Source organism: Nesoenas mayeri (assembly GCF_963082525.1).
Source record: "Nesoenas mayeri genome assembly, chromosome: 1".
NCBI lineage: Eukaryota > Metazoa > Chordata > Aves > Columbiformes > Columbidae > Nesoenas > Nesoenas mayeri.
This window is the reverse complement of record NC_137541.1, coordinates 53700179-53716781: the sequence shown is the minus strand read 5'-3', so window position 1 is coordinate 53716781 and position 16603 is coordinate 53700179. Positions and strand designations below refer to the sequence as shown.

The window sequence follows — 16603 nt, the reverse complement described above, 5'->3', positions numbered from 1 at the left end:
ACATTATTTAATGTTGGAGTTATTCCTACCTTAGATTCCTAAAGGATGTCTATACTGAATTGTTTCAGCTTTCAAAACGCATGCAGAATTTTTTTTCCAATGGTGGTAGCTCACATTTAATGGTTAGCTTTAATGAAAGAATTAATTTCTTACTGAAGAGTAGAATTTTTAAGTGGTATGAAAAAGAAAATGGTACTAACTTATATCAGGAAAATTGCTATTTGTCTGAGAAGAAAAGTGGTAAGTGTTTGAGCTCTGTGTTCGTAAATGACGTGATGATTTTGTTGTCTGTGAATTTTAGGAAGATACTGTTGAATCAGTTGGCTAAGTTCTTTGGGTTTTTAGGAGATGGAAAGGTGGGAGAAACAAATGTAGTGGAGTTTCTGAGAAGATTATACTTGATATAATATTGATCTATATTATGCCTTGCTCTGCTCTATAGTTTGCTACAGAGAAAAGTTTTCTGTAAAATCTTAAATTGATTAATATATCTTTCGCCAGTGGAAAATTCTTGTTGCAAGAGATCTGTAATCAAATAGAAACAGAAATAAACTTTCTGCTTAATTTCTGTTGAAGCTTTTGTATCTGTAGTGGTAAGTATGGTGTTTGCTGAATGCTTTTTTTTCTGAGATAACAGCTTAGAAAAATCTTATTTCCTTCTTCAAGGTATGGAATATACGAACGATGTAGAGAGTTGGTGGAAGCAGGTTACGATGTCCGACAACCAGACAAAGAAAATGTAACACTTCTCCACTGGGCTGCAATCAACAACAGGATAGATCTGGTGAAGTATGTATTACACTTTAAGTTAAACTAATCATGTCCTTAAAAATGTTAATTTCTTTTTTTAAGGTGTTAAATATTCTTAATTCTCTCAAGAACACATTTTTGGTCTTGAAATTTGGAGGAAGGGGGAGTAGTCAAAAGACCTAATTTGCATTTTGGCAGCAATATTTTTTTGACACAGTTATCAGAAATAAAACCTGTTAAGTGTCCAGAAGTCAAGACACTTCTCAAAGGAGGTAAACCTTCCAGAACACCTGTTCAGCTGTATGTGCAGTTTCTTTATACTGTGGTATACTTGTTGAAATACTCAATTTCTTTTTTTGAGGTGAAATTTTATGCTAGTGAATGTTTTCAATAAGCAAGATTAATAAGATGCAAGGAAATTTCTATTTCATTCAGCATTTCAAGAAGTTCTAACTTAAATAACTTATTTGCATTTTAAAAACACAGCTGTTACAGCAGGTAAGATTGCAGCACCTCTCCTGTCAAGTAATAACAATCTTTAATAGCAGGATCTGTGGGAATTGCAGTATTTTTTTGCTTTTAGATTTATAAAACCTTGAACATAATATTTGAGACTATCTTTTAAAACATATTATTGTCTTTCAGAACATGGAGAGCTTAAATCCTGAAGGGATAATTCTTAGTACTTGCTGTTTTACAAATCATGAGTGTGTATAGTAGATGCTTTTTTTTTCCTCTACCAGTAACAAAACAATGAATTAAGTATATGCAATTAAATCTAAATACACAGACTATTATTGAATCAGCAAGTTTTAGAATATTTGATGTAAACTCCACATCTTTAATCAGCCCACTTTTCAAAACAGTTCTTATTAATGAATGTGAGTAGTTACACAGGAAACCAAATGTAAAACATCTTTATTTAAACACATTCTCCCCATGTGTGTCCATCACTAGCACCTTCATCAGATCAGATCTTGACTTTGTAGATCTCAGGTTCACATTTGCCATCTTGTTTTTAAAGGACTTCCCATGTCCTGATGCAGTTCTCTTAAAAGAAGGTTAAATAGGTAAATATAGGTAAATAGATAAAGATTTAGATCTGATGAGAAGGACCTCGGGGTCCTGGTGAACAGGAAGCTGTGAACCAGGAATGCAAGCCTTGTGGCAAAAAAGCTCAATAGTATTTGGGCTTCTTAAACAAAAACATTGCCAGCATGTTGAGGGAAGTGATCCTTTCTCTCTACTCAACTGTTGCAGCTGAACATCTGTGTGAAGTTGTGGGATACCCTTTGTAAGAAACAAATGGACTTATTGGGGTGAGTCCAGTGCCAGGTTGCAAAGACAATTGAAGGACTACAACATCTGCCATGGGGAGAGGCTGCAAGAGCTTGGACTTCTTAGCCTAGAGAAGAAAAGGCTTATCTTGTGAATGTATATGAAATCCTCTTGGAGGATCTTACTAATGTATAAAAGTACCTGGGATACCTGGTAATGTAATATGTGGTAAAATATATTACCTGGAATCTTATCAATGTGTGTAAATACCTGATGGGAAGGAGTAAAGGAGCTGGAAACAGACTTTTCCTGTTAGTGCCCAGGGGCAAGACAAGAGGCAGAGGGCACAAATTAATACACACATGAAATTCCATCTGAACATCGATAAACACTTAACTTTACTGTGCTGGTGACTGAGCACAGGTGCAGGTTGCCTAAGAGAGGCTGTGAAATCTCCATACTTGGAGATATTAAAAATCCAGCAGGACATGGGCTAGATAGCATCATCTAGATGCTTTGACCAGGGATGGTTAGACTTGATGATCTCCAAAAGTCCCTTCCAAACCAAAAACTTATTTGAAATAATTCAGTGTTTCTGAAATATATATATATATTTTTAAATTACAAACAATAGGTAGCACAACATGTTTTATGTCTTTCTTGTGCGTAGAAGCTTATAATAGAAACAATAATTCTGCATTTGGTATCTTTTTTTCATTACAAGATAGGTAAACCAATGTTCTTTCTGGCATGCTGAAGCAGACACTCTTGCAAAAGCAACGCTGGACCCTGCTTTACCTGAATAACCTTTTTTATGAGAGTACCTTTTAGACTGTTGTTTTCTTCCTTTTCATTCCATTTTCCTTCTAGGTTGTTTTGGGTCCTTATGGCTAGCATCTTACAACTTGCTGTGAAATAACTGAAATGTATAAAATTTTTTAGATAGCCACTTTAAGAAAAGTACAGCATCTGTAATAAAAGTTGTATTTTGAGCTCACTTTTTATCCATCTTGTATGCATAATGAATTATTTGCAATGAATTTTTCATCTTATTTGAGCTGTTGGAAGACAGTTGTATTGCAGATATTCCATCTCATTTGATATGCCTGTATAAGGTCTAAAAAGTGTCACTGAGACAACTATCATCATTTAAGAACATCAGTATGACATGAAGCATTTGAAAAAATAGGCCTGTATTGTGGATAATGTTTCTATATTAACTTAATGTATAGATTCTGTATTAGCTTTGCAATGCAGTGAATCTACCTGTGTGATATTTCATTATGACTTAATGCTTTAATTCCCTAACATTTTCTGTATTCAACAGCTTTTTCTTTAAAAATCAAAGCAAATTCTGTCCCCAAAAATTTGTTTGGAGACCTTCTGTCATTCACAGAGTAAAATCAGACCACATTTTAAATTCCACATTAGTCCTCTTTTTTCTTTTTTTTTTGGTGAAAGAAGTACTTTAGCATGTAAGTATTTCAGGTTGTATTTTACCTTTTTTTCCCCTCCAAGCATGTTGCTGACAATTTGCTGCTATAGCAATTGTATTGGGCATAGAAGTAGTTCAAAATCAAAATGTCTTACTCAGATAAATGGAAGTCTGTGCTTAAATCTCTTTCTGAATTTTTAGTTAGCTCTTTATTATGTGTTAGGGAGATCTCTCCACCTACATTTGAATGCTAGAAACTTCTTCTGAGAATATTAATTCAACATAACTTTAATTGTATCAGCCGTATCTTTTTGAAGTTATTTTAGTATGAGCCCTGACAACTGAATGTTCTTAAATCTAATGTGTCTAATTCTTTCTTTTTTCCTCAACAGTATGTCAAAACTTTTGTCCCTTCTTGATGCATATCTACCACTGTGACATACTGCATTGTATTTTCTTCCTGCTGTTTACTGGAGTAGATATGACTACTAATGTCTTTAACTGCGTCTGAAATTAATTCCTCCTGATGTAGTTCTTATGCTCCAAGTTCCTCTGTCTCTAGGGGTTCTTGGCTTATTTTAGTTTATATCATCCAGCATATCATGCTCTCTCTCACTCTCTCTTTTGTGAAACAGTGGATTATTCTGTTTCCTTAGAATGAAATTATTCAGTGTTTTTGTTTTTTCCTACCACATCTTTTCCCAAGTCCCCACTGTTTATCCCCATTATTTGCAATGCATAATTGCATTAAATATGTTGGCTAGTGAGTTTAGCATCACAGAGATAGATTCTAAGTGTAAGAGGTCTACTGTCATGATACTAGATCTCAGAGTCTTGAGTACTGGGTGTTTACTATATAAGATCTTCCCAATGAAGTAGCTTAGCAGCTCATCTGTGGCGAGTGCAGGCTTAGAATTAGACTCTTTTTTTTTTTTAAAGTATTTCCTCATCCTGTCTATTGTAAGACTTCAGATTCAGCCTAGATACCTGTGAAGCCTATTGATTTTTTTATTAAGGAAAACTACAGAACCTTTTCTTATTTCTGTAGGATCAGGGATAAGTGTCAGACATCCATAATATAGTTCTCTTTTCATCATGACACTGATCTATTGGTCTGTCTTCAACTCAGTCTTGTAAAAATAAAAAAAAATTGCCTACTGTTACCTATTGACTGCATTTCTCCATTCCCAGTGTTGGACTTTCTCTAGACAAGGATTTCTATTCTACTTTTTCTAGCAACAGTGGCTGCATGCATTTTGATTCCATAAGCACTGAACACAAAGTAGGACAGTTTTGAAATGCCTGGCAAAGGCTTAGTGATCCTAATGTGGAGATCAGTGGAAGTATTTTCTTAAGGCAACCTCTTACCAGATCTGCTTGCTTTGAATGTAAGTAGATTGCTTAAATAGGACTTGCAGACCTGGCAGCTTGTAGTGTGAAAGCTTAGTTGAGTCACTGAGAGTAGAGTCACCCAGTTCCCCCTGTTCTCCAGGGACATTCTCACCAAGCACAAAATTGCTTCCACAAGATCTACCTGGACAAGGAGATTAAGTCCTCAGTTTGGTTTTGCAGAAAGATCTCACCATTTATGTGTACTGAAATTGAAATGCAGCAATAAATCTTAACTGAGTCTAAGAACATCCTTAAGCAAACATAAAATAATATTTCAATGCACCATCTGGCAGGAGATCTCCGCCTTGTCTTTTCCCAGTTGTCAAACTGCAAGTTCTTCCTTCTAAATAAAATGTACTAACCAGTAAGCCGTACTACTGCTCAGTAAGATCTGAACATATTCTGTGTTTCTGTGGGGACCAGTGTTTGAATGAAGACAATCTGTTTAATGTTCACCTCCCCGTGAGTCGCTGTCACATCAGCAAGATGGATCCAAGCTTTGACTGTGAATTTCTCTGTGCTTTTATCTAGACAAAATTTCCTCGACAACTCCTTCTCAAGATAGACTAAATATCTTCTCAGTACCTTTTTCAAATCTGTTCTTTGATAGTTGGGACTTCGCTTCACAATAACAAAATTACATTGTCCCTTTACCTTATATACACCTTGTCTTTTTACCAACACAGGGTCAATACTTTCACAAAATGTTCTCATTGAGAAATCCAAAAGCTTTACCTTAGCAGAGGGATGTTGCAATTTTGTTCCTTTGGTGTTGGAGGCCGTTGGAGTGGACTGTCCTGTCCTGCATCAATTAGAGCGGATCTTGTTTGTCATACAAACCAGAGTTTCTATGATTTGTCAAGTCTCCAGAAGTACTTCATTGTGTCTGATGGCTCTAAGCAACTGTATGAAGGGATTTTTCCTTAGATGTTTTTAGTGTGGACATGGATAGCTAATGCATTTTTCAGGTTCCATCCCTGAGTATAACTTCCGGGCTGTTTTTGAAGGTTCACTCTCTGAATCAATAAGCACTGAAGAAAAAGAAGGTAGTTACTTGAAGTTTTTCAAATTGTTTGGCTTGTTGCCTTTCTTCTTGCCCCATCTTGAAATACTTAGGGGAAACTGAGGCGCCAGAAACTCAATGCTAAGGATTTGGTGGACAGTTTTGTGTGGGTGAGAGAGCAAGATTCATCTACACCTGGCAGGTATTTTGAAGGTTAAAAAGCCTGTAGGCACAGGTACTTGAAATGTGCAAGCACTTAGGAATCTATAGCTGGATAATGCTTTTCAAAGGTCTGTTAGTAATAACTTCTTTTTCCATTGGCTTATACAGTAATGAATGAAGAAGTAGAAGCCTTCTGGGAAGGCCTTTTTTTAAAAAAAAAAAAACACATTGTTTTTTTGTAAGGTGTGCATTTTCTTTCACTAAGGAAAAGCAATATTGCCAGTTAGGCATCCCATATAAAACATCAAGGAAAACAGTTCACAGAAACAGTACATATTCCTATAGTTATGAACTGCTGCTATTAAATATGGGTAACTTGTTTTCTTCCTACAGATAGCTTGTCACTTTGTAAATATCCTTGAGGGAAAAATATCTTCTAACACATCATTTAAAATTATATTTTAAATATCTTGATGTTTTTGTCCTTTCATTTATAGCAATTGTGAAGTATGTGAAGATCTTATTCCTTGGCAAAATGCATAACTTAAACACAAGCTCTTAGAACAATTACTTTAGCAAGGCCATGCCAGTGGTGATATGTGCTGCAGGTTGAAATCGCGTTGCCATTTTAGCAAAAATTCTCTAAATATGCTAGTTTTCTAGCAGCATATTACTTTACTATGAATTCAGAATTCTTTTTAATGCAGCAGCCCCTAAATATTTTAGCAGAATCCATTTTGTTAAATACTTCTGTGGTAGCACAGCTTGTACTAATGTATATAGCACTTATTCTGTTTTACCTTGGAATGAAATTAGAAAATAGCATCATGCTTAAAACCCAGTAAAAAGCATCTCTACTCTCCCAACGGACATCAAAAAGGCAAAAAATTGAATGCATGAGCATGACCTCTAAAAAAGGAGGTTATATGAAGGCAAGGAAAGTTTCTGGTCTTCTGATCTGTAACTGCTGGTTTTGCATAACATAGAACATGTTTACTGTGTATCCTTTACATTTAACTAAGACAAGCAGTAACGTTTATTATTTGTGTTATTCCAGATACTATATATCGAAAGGTGCTATCGTTGATCAGCTTGGAGGAGATTTAAATTCTACCCCACTTCACTGGGCAACAAGGTGGGGAAGAGTCTTCTGGAATTGTATTTTCCTGTGGTGGTGGTGGTGTGTTTTTTTTTTTTCTTAGCTTGGAATCTGCTACTGATTGATGTATGAAATTGCTGTATTTTGGGAGAATTCTTTGTATGGTAATTAATTCAGTCATTGATAACTGGGCACGCTGTGAACGTGGTATGTTTGAGCTACAGGAGCTTTCAGCATAAAGGTCTGTTTTAAGGAAGGTGATTGCTATGATAGGAAAAAGAGTAAAGTAAAAGTAGAGTCTATAGTCACCTTGACTTATTCTTATTTTGGAGGTCTTATTTTTGTCATTCTTTCGAAGCCCAGTAACACTTGTGCAGGTGGGGCTTGGGATAATTTTGTGTGAAATTGTCCTTGCAGTGTTCTACTATGTGTGTGGATTTTTTTACGATGCACTTGAAGTCAGATTTATGATGTAGAACATGGACTGAAAGTGATGAATGACTGGGAAAACTGAAGACAGCCTTTGAGCTGCTTCTTCAGAAAAATGCTTAGAAGTAGGTGGGAAAGGAACACTCTCCATATTAATAAGGAGACTTAGAAAATAAACTTTTAGAAGATTTAATGTATCAACACAATTTTGTACTAAAGATGAGGACTTCCTTGTTAGACTCAGCCTGTAGCTTGTATATTTCTTTTTGTTACAGATCACACTCTATGTTCTGTGTTAACAGCACAAAAGCTTGATTAAATTTCCTAGTTTTCATAGCTGTAATCTGTTTTTCTGTGAAGTATTGTCCAGAGCTGCTTCTGAAAAATTGAAGAAGTCTTTTTGCTCATGTCAGAAACTGTGGGCTGACAGTTAGGCACCATATCAACAAGAAAGATATGCCTACACTCATTACGCTAAAAATATGTTTAAGCTTTTAATATAGTGTGAAGGAAGTATAGGCCTTCAGTTTTCCCTTTTTCGCTCCTATTTTTGTTTCACTACTATTTTTAATACTAGAAAGATAAACTGTATGCCCCACTAAAAGTAAGAATATATAGCCAGTTTGACATCTGTTAAAATAGCAGGTTTCATGTGGGGACTGGTAGAAGTCACAGTAGACTAGACTTCTAAACTAATAACTTGTATTTTTTGTTGACTGGGATTTTGCTATTCAACACACTTAAGCCACTGCATGCGATGCATGCATTGGCTGCATAAAATTTGTTCATATGAATGAGTTTGCATACTCAGTTGCAGAATTAGATTGTGATAGTTGTTGTTTTTGAGGTATGAGTTGAAATGCGGAAGCTCCAGTAGTGTAATTAACGACTAAACATATTTGTTGTATTCAAATATTAAGATTTTAATAGCTTTTCTGTATATAGTTATTCAGTTGTCTGTTTATAGTTATTCAGTTGTCTTTTTTTTGTGTTTTGTTACATTTAGACAGGGTCACTTATCCATGGTTGTGCAGCTGATGAAATATGGGGCAGATCCGTCACTAATTGATGGAGAAGGATGTAGCTGTATTCATTTGGCTGCCCAGTTTGGACATACTTCGATTGTTGCTTACCTGATAGCAAAGGGACAGGTAAATTTTAATTTAATATAATATTTAAATAAATTCTACTCAAAATTAAAATAGGAAAACAATTGTAACCCACACCTATCATTCAGGGAATACAAAATATTTGCCTGACTAAACATAAAAATAATTCAGTGTCTTTTATTGTAGACTACTGTATTGATGTGCCACCTGCTAACTTCATTTCTTCTAACAGTGGTCTGGTACTTTGGCTTTAATTCATACCTGTCTAATGTAGTATATGGATATTCTGGCAGTTACTCTTTTACCATTCTTTATTTGTAATTAATGTGATCTTTAAATGTTAACAATGACAATGATGACAGATATTTTAGAATTCTTCACAACATCATCAGTTTATACACAGGTAAAAAATCTAATGCCAAAGAATTGTTATAGGTCATCTCTTTTTTTTTTACACCTCAGTCCACAACTTGTATTTATTGCTGTTATTAATTGCATGCGTGTGTAAATAAAGAAAAAACAAACCAACTCCAAACCTTGCTAGCCTCTTATATTACTGCTAGATCTGTGAAGTGTGTATATAGCTTGTGTATTCATTAGTGTTCTGATTGCCTTCCATCCTTCATTCTGTATGCTCAGAAACATGTTCACCTTTTTGCTACTCACCCTGCATTATAATTTGTAGATTTACTCACCCACAGATACATGAAGCACAAATTTTATTTACTGCTTGTGTTCTTTGTATCTTTTTTATATACTGCTCTTTTTTACTGCTCTTTTTTATATACTGCTCCATGCAATATTCAGTTTATGTCTAAGAACTGTTTGGTAAAACAGCATTTAGTGTATGATAGAGAGCAGGCAGGCACAAGAAGGGGCTGATCATATATAATCACTATTTTGTAGGAGATAATGATTGGAGAGAAGTGCTTTTTCATCAGGAACAAGTTTTGGATTTTGTTCACAAATTATGTATAATTGTATGTGGGTTTTATGTTACTAGAAAAATCTTGCAGCTGTTATACATGTGCAAACTTTTTTAAAGCATAGCATTAATGAAGGATAAATGGCCTTTAAAATGTTCTACTGTGATTATGAAATCTCCCTGTAAATGTTTGTTTGCTCTCTTTATCTGAGCATATAATACTTCAGTCCAAAAGAAGCTGTGTGTGTTTATATGTGTAATACATGTATATACATATATACACACACATATATACACATAAGCACAAAACTAGCTTTAAAATTTAAAACCTTTTATGTTGGAAACAGCTTTTGTTATTAATAACTTCTTTTAAAAGGATAATTCTTATTTAATCCCCAAATGTTGTTAAGTATGATTTTAGTATCCTATCCATGCTGTAGGTTTGAATTAATTTTAGCAGTTATTTTTGGAAGCACTTCAAAAAATTCAACTTGAAAATTATGGATTGATTTGCATGTTTAATATATAGTATGTTTAAAATATAGCAATATCAATAGCATTGTAAATAATAATCCCTAAACTCATAGTTCTCTAGCTATACTTCATACAGTTACAGAAACTACATGATTTCTGTAGAAGTTATGGGAAATACATGATTCTACTTTTTATTCTATTTACCAAGTACATATGAGGGTGTTAATCTCTCCCCCCCAATTTTTTTTTCCCTTTGTGGTGCCATGGTCTGGTTTTGGAAACTTGAACTGCTTTTGCCTATGTGAGCTTGCTGTGTATACTACCTGCAGAGTTGTTCTCTTATATCCTAAAAGTAGGTTTGACCTTGTTCTGAATCTAATTGTAGTACCTGTGTGGTAAACAACAACTAAATAAATGTCAAAATAAAGGTCAGTGTAGGCTGTTGTGATTTGTTAGTTCTGATGCTGATGCTTTTGTGGACCTGCATTGTCAGAGGAGAGCCAGTTTTTATAACTTTGTAGAGAACTGACAGGGTGGATTATGAAGTTGGTCCTAATTGCTTCTTGTGCCTTTTTGAGACAGAACTGGAACCTAACTTGGGTGTTGCTGCTTCACGCTCTTCCTGGGCTGCAGCAGCCAATGGTGACATTTCCCATCTGAGGCTCGAGTCACATCCTCCAGCTTCTGGAGCGAAGTGTAAGGGAAGATGTCTTAGTCAGATGCCCCCTGGCATTGGCTGAAAGTGAACCCACGTTCATGCCAGCTAGTGCTACGCAGCCAAGAGGCAGCAGTGGCTGGTAGCTGTTGGTTTTTATTTAGTTGTGCCTCTTCCTGAATTTTGAGAGACTAATACCTGGCTGTATCATAATTTGCTCATGTTGTTTGTGTCAATATGTTGCCTGGGCCAAAATGAAACCTGGCACAAGAACACGATAAAAATATAACCACGTAGCAAGTAGCAGAATCTGCAGCACAGTACACAATACAAGTTTAGGAAAGATCATTATTAAAAACAAAACAAAACCCAAAAACAAACAAACAAACAAAAACCCCACAAAACAAACAAACAAACAAACAAAAAACCCAAAAAAACCCAAAGAAAAACTAGAAAGAGCTTGAAGGCACTTAAAAATCTTCAAATTTGATGCTCGTACTACTTGACTCTTGACGCTGTGCTTACTTAAAATGCCAAAGGCATATCAGGACCTCGCATACTCAAACATGTCACCCCGGAAAAAGTTAAGATATGGTTATGGTATGTTGGATGGTGGAATAATGTGTTCTTATCCTGCAGCATGTGTGAGATAACTTACTTCAATCACAGATAATGAGTGACTATAAAGTTACTAGCAGGGTAAAATCAGGTTGTAGGAAACATTCTAGAGCTAGAATTATAGTTTATTTCAAACTCATAGTTCAACTATCAACGGCCAGTGAAAGACACTGAACCAAGTGTTTATTCCCTGGACCGAACTTACAGCATATTACATACAGAATTATAAGTCCAGTCATGTTTCTTTCTCATGTTTGTCAAAACTGACTCTGATGGACTAGAGTATTCAGGACAGAGTTTTTGTTGTTTGAAAGAATAAGGTAGGTTCAGTTCTGTGTTACCTTGCTTGATGAGCCGACTGTTGATCTGCAATCAGTTCATTCCACAAGAATCCTGCAAAATTTCTGCTTTTAGTGAATAACTAGCACATATCTTTCCTAAATTAGAAAGTGTTTTCAGCTTACCTCTCCCTTCTCAAAAAATCTTACTATATGCTTTTAAACATGTCATCTCTTTAGAAGCCTGTTTCCCTTTCCCTGGGTGACAGTCCATGTGAAGGAGACCTTTCCCTTGTGGAGAACAGGATTCTGAACAAGGACATAGTGGATCTTTCTGTGAAGGCTTTTGTTTTGTGAAATAACCAGTAATGGATCTGAAGAGCATAAAATTTCTGGTCTCCTTCTGTGCAATTTAATGTATGTGCTATGAAGATCATTAGGGGCCTAGAGCACCTTCCTTATGAAGAGAGACTGAGAGAACTGGGTCTGGAGAAGAGAAGGCTGAAAGGGGATCTCATCAATATTTATAAATATCTCAAGGGTGGGTGTCAGGAGGATGGGACCAGACTCCTTTTGGTGATGCCCAACAACAGGGTGAGGGGCAATGGGCACAGATTGAAGCATTGGAGGTTCCGTCTGAATATGAAGAAAAAAATCTTTACTTTGAGGCTGCCAGAACCCTGGAACAGGCTGCCCAGAGAGGTTGTGGAGTTTCCTTCTCTGGAGACATTCAAACCCCCCCCGGGCACATCCGTGTTTGAGCTGCTCTAGTGAACCTGCTTTAGCAGGTGGTTGAACTAGATGATCTGCAGAGGCCCCTTCCAACCCCAACCATTCTATGATTCTGTACTTTTAAGTGGAATCCCTTGATGCTTTTTGTGCTTTTGAAAAGGCTGTGTTGTATTACAGTACTGGTTTGACCATTCTTGTCCCGATAAACTTAAATGCTGCTGTGATCTCTAGCGAATCTTACATTGTCAGCTACATTACTTTCAGAAAGTAGTGTTAAGCAGCAAAAGACTTGCTACAGCTCTTTTCCATGCAGGAAGCTCTTTCTCCCCTATATTTTTGCCTCTTCAAAAGCTTTTTGTAGAATGTTGTGTTAGTGTCCTGGGATTCAGTCTGGTTATCTTTGCATATGCAAAGTTGTTCTTTTTCAGATAGAAGTGAAAAATTTGCTAGTTGTGGTTCAAGGAGTTCACACTTGAAATACATACACAGGGCAGCAGTTTGTGTAATTTTTTTTAATCATTGCATCACTTACTGTTGAAATATTTTGTTCTTGCAGTGCTCATATCGTTGTCCTAACAGCATAGGTACACCTCTCCATGGGCATTATCAGATTGACCTGTCACCAAGAGTTAAACAAGAAATTAATGTTAAAATTGGTACACATCAGAATAGAACAGTCTTCCAATATGTACCTGCTGCTGAAAGGGTCATATTTTTGCCTCAGCCCTTTGGTAAAATGCAGCAACAGAGCTTCCTTTCTGAAATGTCCCACTTGTGTGGCTGTAGTAATGATCTGGCAGAATAACAAAGAATTTTTGATGGAGGTTTTTTTTAGGGCATGTGTCTGCTATCCATCTTTGCTTTATCTATAAAACAGCATGCTAAGGAATCTGAGTTCCTTTTCCTATAGTTACAGTTCCTTTGAAAAGGGATCTACCTCAGTTCATGCTGGACCTTAATATGTGTAATAGCTGTAGCCTGCCTAGATAATTTATGTGTGGAGAACAGTCTGGAGCTCATGTGTTGTGGGTTTTTTTGTTTTGTTTTTCTTTTTTCCTTTAGCTGAGTGTCACCTAGTGTGCAAAGTGCAGTTTTGATTTGTCAGGTGCAGTCACTGAAGGAATCATTTTGCCTGCCCCTGCTGTTGGTCATGAAGAATTGCTTTTCTGTGTGGAATCCAAGGATGAAAGTGTGATTGCTCATGTTGTAGAATCTTCAAAATATGTTGTTCACACAGTGTGATCTGTGAATCAAAGTCATGCTTCTCAAAGATGACTGACCTTCAGTTTAGGCTTCAGTTCTAATGTCCTTCATGATCTCAACAACAGGAGGTTAAAAGGAGCACAAACAGGCTGAGGAGGATGTAGTCTTTACAAAAACTGAGGGTAAACATACTTGGATCCTGATGTCAATGCATGTAACTCTTTTCTGAACAAACCACAATAAAGTAATGGTTCTCTCTTTCCATCAGTCGTTTATTTTTGTTTGGTTTGGTTTGTTTTTTTCTTTTTTTTCTTTTTTTTTTTGGGGGGGGGGGTGTTTGTTTGTTTGTATTTATTTTTTGCTCAACAGAGTAATTCCTTATTTTTTATTCAGAGTAAAAACTCAGATATGTAAAGGTATCTGCAGGCTAGAGATGTTTTAACAGCTATTATTTGCAAGAACTTAGTTGGATTTCCTGAAAAACATCTGCCTGAGTCAGGCTAGCAGCACTATAAGTAGGGATCCCAGGGTTCTGGGTGTTTGACAGGCTAATGGAGTGGAAAAGAAGGTTCTAGGTGTGTTTTTCCTGCTTTTGAGTGCAGTATTACACCATCTATGTATATGTTTGATGTTGAAGATTAATAATAACATAGAAATAATTGGTGTTTTACAGCTCACCTGTTCCTTAGTTTCTAAAATATATTGGAACGGTTATATTTTTGCAATAGTGGTATACATGTCTGTTTTCATTTTTAATACTATTTTATTATGTACTAAAAGCTTGCCACGATTTCTCCAGTTCAGTTGCTTAGTTTTAAAATACTGCATCTCATTGCAAACCTTGTCTTTACTGGAACTTAAACATGCTTATTTGTCTCACCAATGTTTTTTTTGTTCTCTTTTCCTTTTTTTAGGATGTAGATATGATGGATCAAAATGGAATGACACCTTTAATGTGGGCAGCTTACAGAACACATAGGTAATATCTCACTGCAGTATTGACTTTCTCTTGTTGTTAACTAAACGGCGTAGGCTAGTGACTGGTTTTGATTTTTTGGAAATTCTTTTTGACAATTGCCAAATTATCTCTCTTCATTTGTGATTGTTGTGACTTAACCCCAGCCAGCAGCTGAGGCCCATGCAGCCCCTCACTCGCTCTCCGTCATTGGGATGGGGAGGAGAATTGGAAGGGTAAAAGTGAGAAAACTCATGGGTTAAGATAAAGATAGCTTGATAGATGAAGCAAAAGCTACATACCCACGCAGAGCAAAACAAGGGAGTCATTTACTGCTTCCCATGGGCAGGCAGATATTTGGCCATTTCCAGGAAATGGGTCCATCACATGTAAAGGTTAGTTGGGAAGGCAGGTGTCATAATTCCATATGTCTTCCCTTCCTCCTTCTTTCCCCCAGCTTCATATGCTGAGCACAAGTCATACAGTATGGAATATCCCTGTGGTCATTTGGTTCAGCTGTCCCAGCTGTGTCCCCTCCAACTTCTTGTTCACCCCCTGCCTACTTGCTAGTGGAGTGGAGTGAGAAGCAGAAAAGGCCTTGATGCTGTGTAAGCACTGCTCAGCAGTAACAAAAATATCTCTGTATTATAAGCACTGTTTTGGTCACAGATCCAAAACATAGCACCATACAAGCTACTATGAAGAAAATTAACTCTTTCCCAGCCAAAACCAGTACAATGACCTATTCAAGAGACAGGACATTATGCACAAGTACTTACTAATACAAGTTTGCAAAGTAAATCTTCCTGGGGACTTGATTTGAAAAATGTAAAATGACACTTCTCCCAAGAGCAAATTTATCTGAATTAGATTCCTGCTCAGAAGAGCCTGTCTCCATCGATTGTTGAGAGGAACATAGGCTAACTTTTACAAATACCTGCCATCACCAACATTATCATCCTATTGTGTTTTCATCTTTTGGAATACGAAGTAGAAACATAATATGTTTTGAACTTTGGTTGTTATCTGGCAAGTATATAATCGTGTGTGCTTTTACAAACCTGTTTGTTAATACTGTTAGGTTTTGGTAAACATGAATACAGAATTGTATACCAAATGTGCTTCATGACATCCCAGAACAAGCTGTCTTACCAGCTCCTTAAAGTCAACAGAATTGTAGTTGCTCTCTGGTGGGGAGGGACTTTGAGCCATTCATAATTGTCAGCAAAAGTCACTTTACTATTACATAGTGTACCTGATCAATGTCCTCTATAGAAATTGAACACATTAACAACAAGTTGGTGTGTATTTGAGTTCGTCTTCTGTAAATCTAATGAGAGGTTTCTTTTCTAGTGTGGATCCAACCCGATTACTACTTACATTTAATGTTTCTGTTAATCTTGGAGACAAATATCACAAAAACACAGCGTTGCACTGGGCTGTGCTAGCAGGAAATACGACAGTTATTAGTCTTCTGTTAGAAGCTGGAGCTAATGTTGATGCTCAAAATATAAAGGTAAACACTCAGTCTTTTATTTATTGTGGGTGGTTTGAGGCAGAAGTAGCATTGCCTCTCGAGAATAGTTTATTATTGTGGGTATGGTGGGACATGGAGATGGTGCAAAAGCTGTGCCACTAATGTTTGATTTGGGAATCAGTTTTTCCAAACAGTGTTCCATAACCACTAAATCTGCACCTTCAAAAGTACTCATATAAATAATTTAGCAATGGTTATGTTCAAATATATGTCAGTGGGATGTGCAATTATACCGCATGTGTGAAGACCCATGCATTTGGATGCAAAATTGGAAATCTGACCAGACGTCTTCTAGTGAAGTTCTGGGGTGACTGTCTATTTGTTGGAGCGAGAAGTGAGATGTGAGACATCTATTGTATCTCCCAGTGGCAGTAAAGAAGTTGGAGGCCTAAAAACACCAATATGAGCAAAATATGAAAATGGGCTCTTTTTTTGCATCAGAACTTTAAGTTGCCTGATTATTCTACCAGAACCTCTTAATGATGCAGCTAAATTCCGTACTATCAGAGCCCATCCCCAGCATACGTTAGACCAGCCAAGCAGCTGTTCGAATTTATGCCAGAGACTTG

At 36.5% G+C, this 16603-nt stretch overlaps 1 protein-coding gene across 1 annotated transcript in view; it reads left to right on the top strand.

The window, feature by feature from the left end:
• The window catches only part of ZDHHC17 (zDHHC palmitoyltransferase 17), a gene marked incomplete at its 5' end in the record, with an annotated part of 75783 nt that overhangs the window by 27358 nt on the left and 31822 nt on the right, over positions 1-16603 (top strand). Inside the window, 5 exon segments of the mRNA XM_080343690.1 lie at positions 667-789; positions 7078-7155; positions 8555-8699; positions 14457-14521; positions 15851-16013. Coding sequence (XP_080199816.1) covers positions 667-789; positions 7078-7155; positions 8555-8699; positions 14457-14521; positions 15851-16013 — 574 coding nt within the window.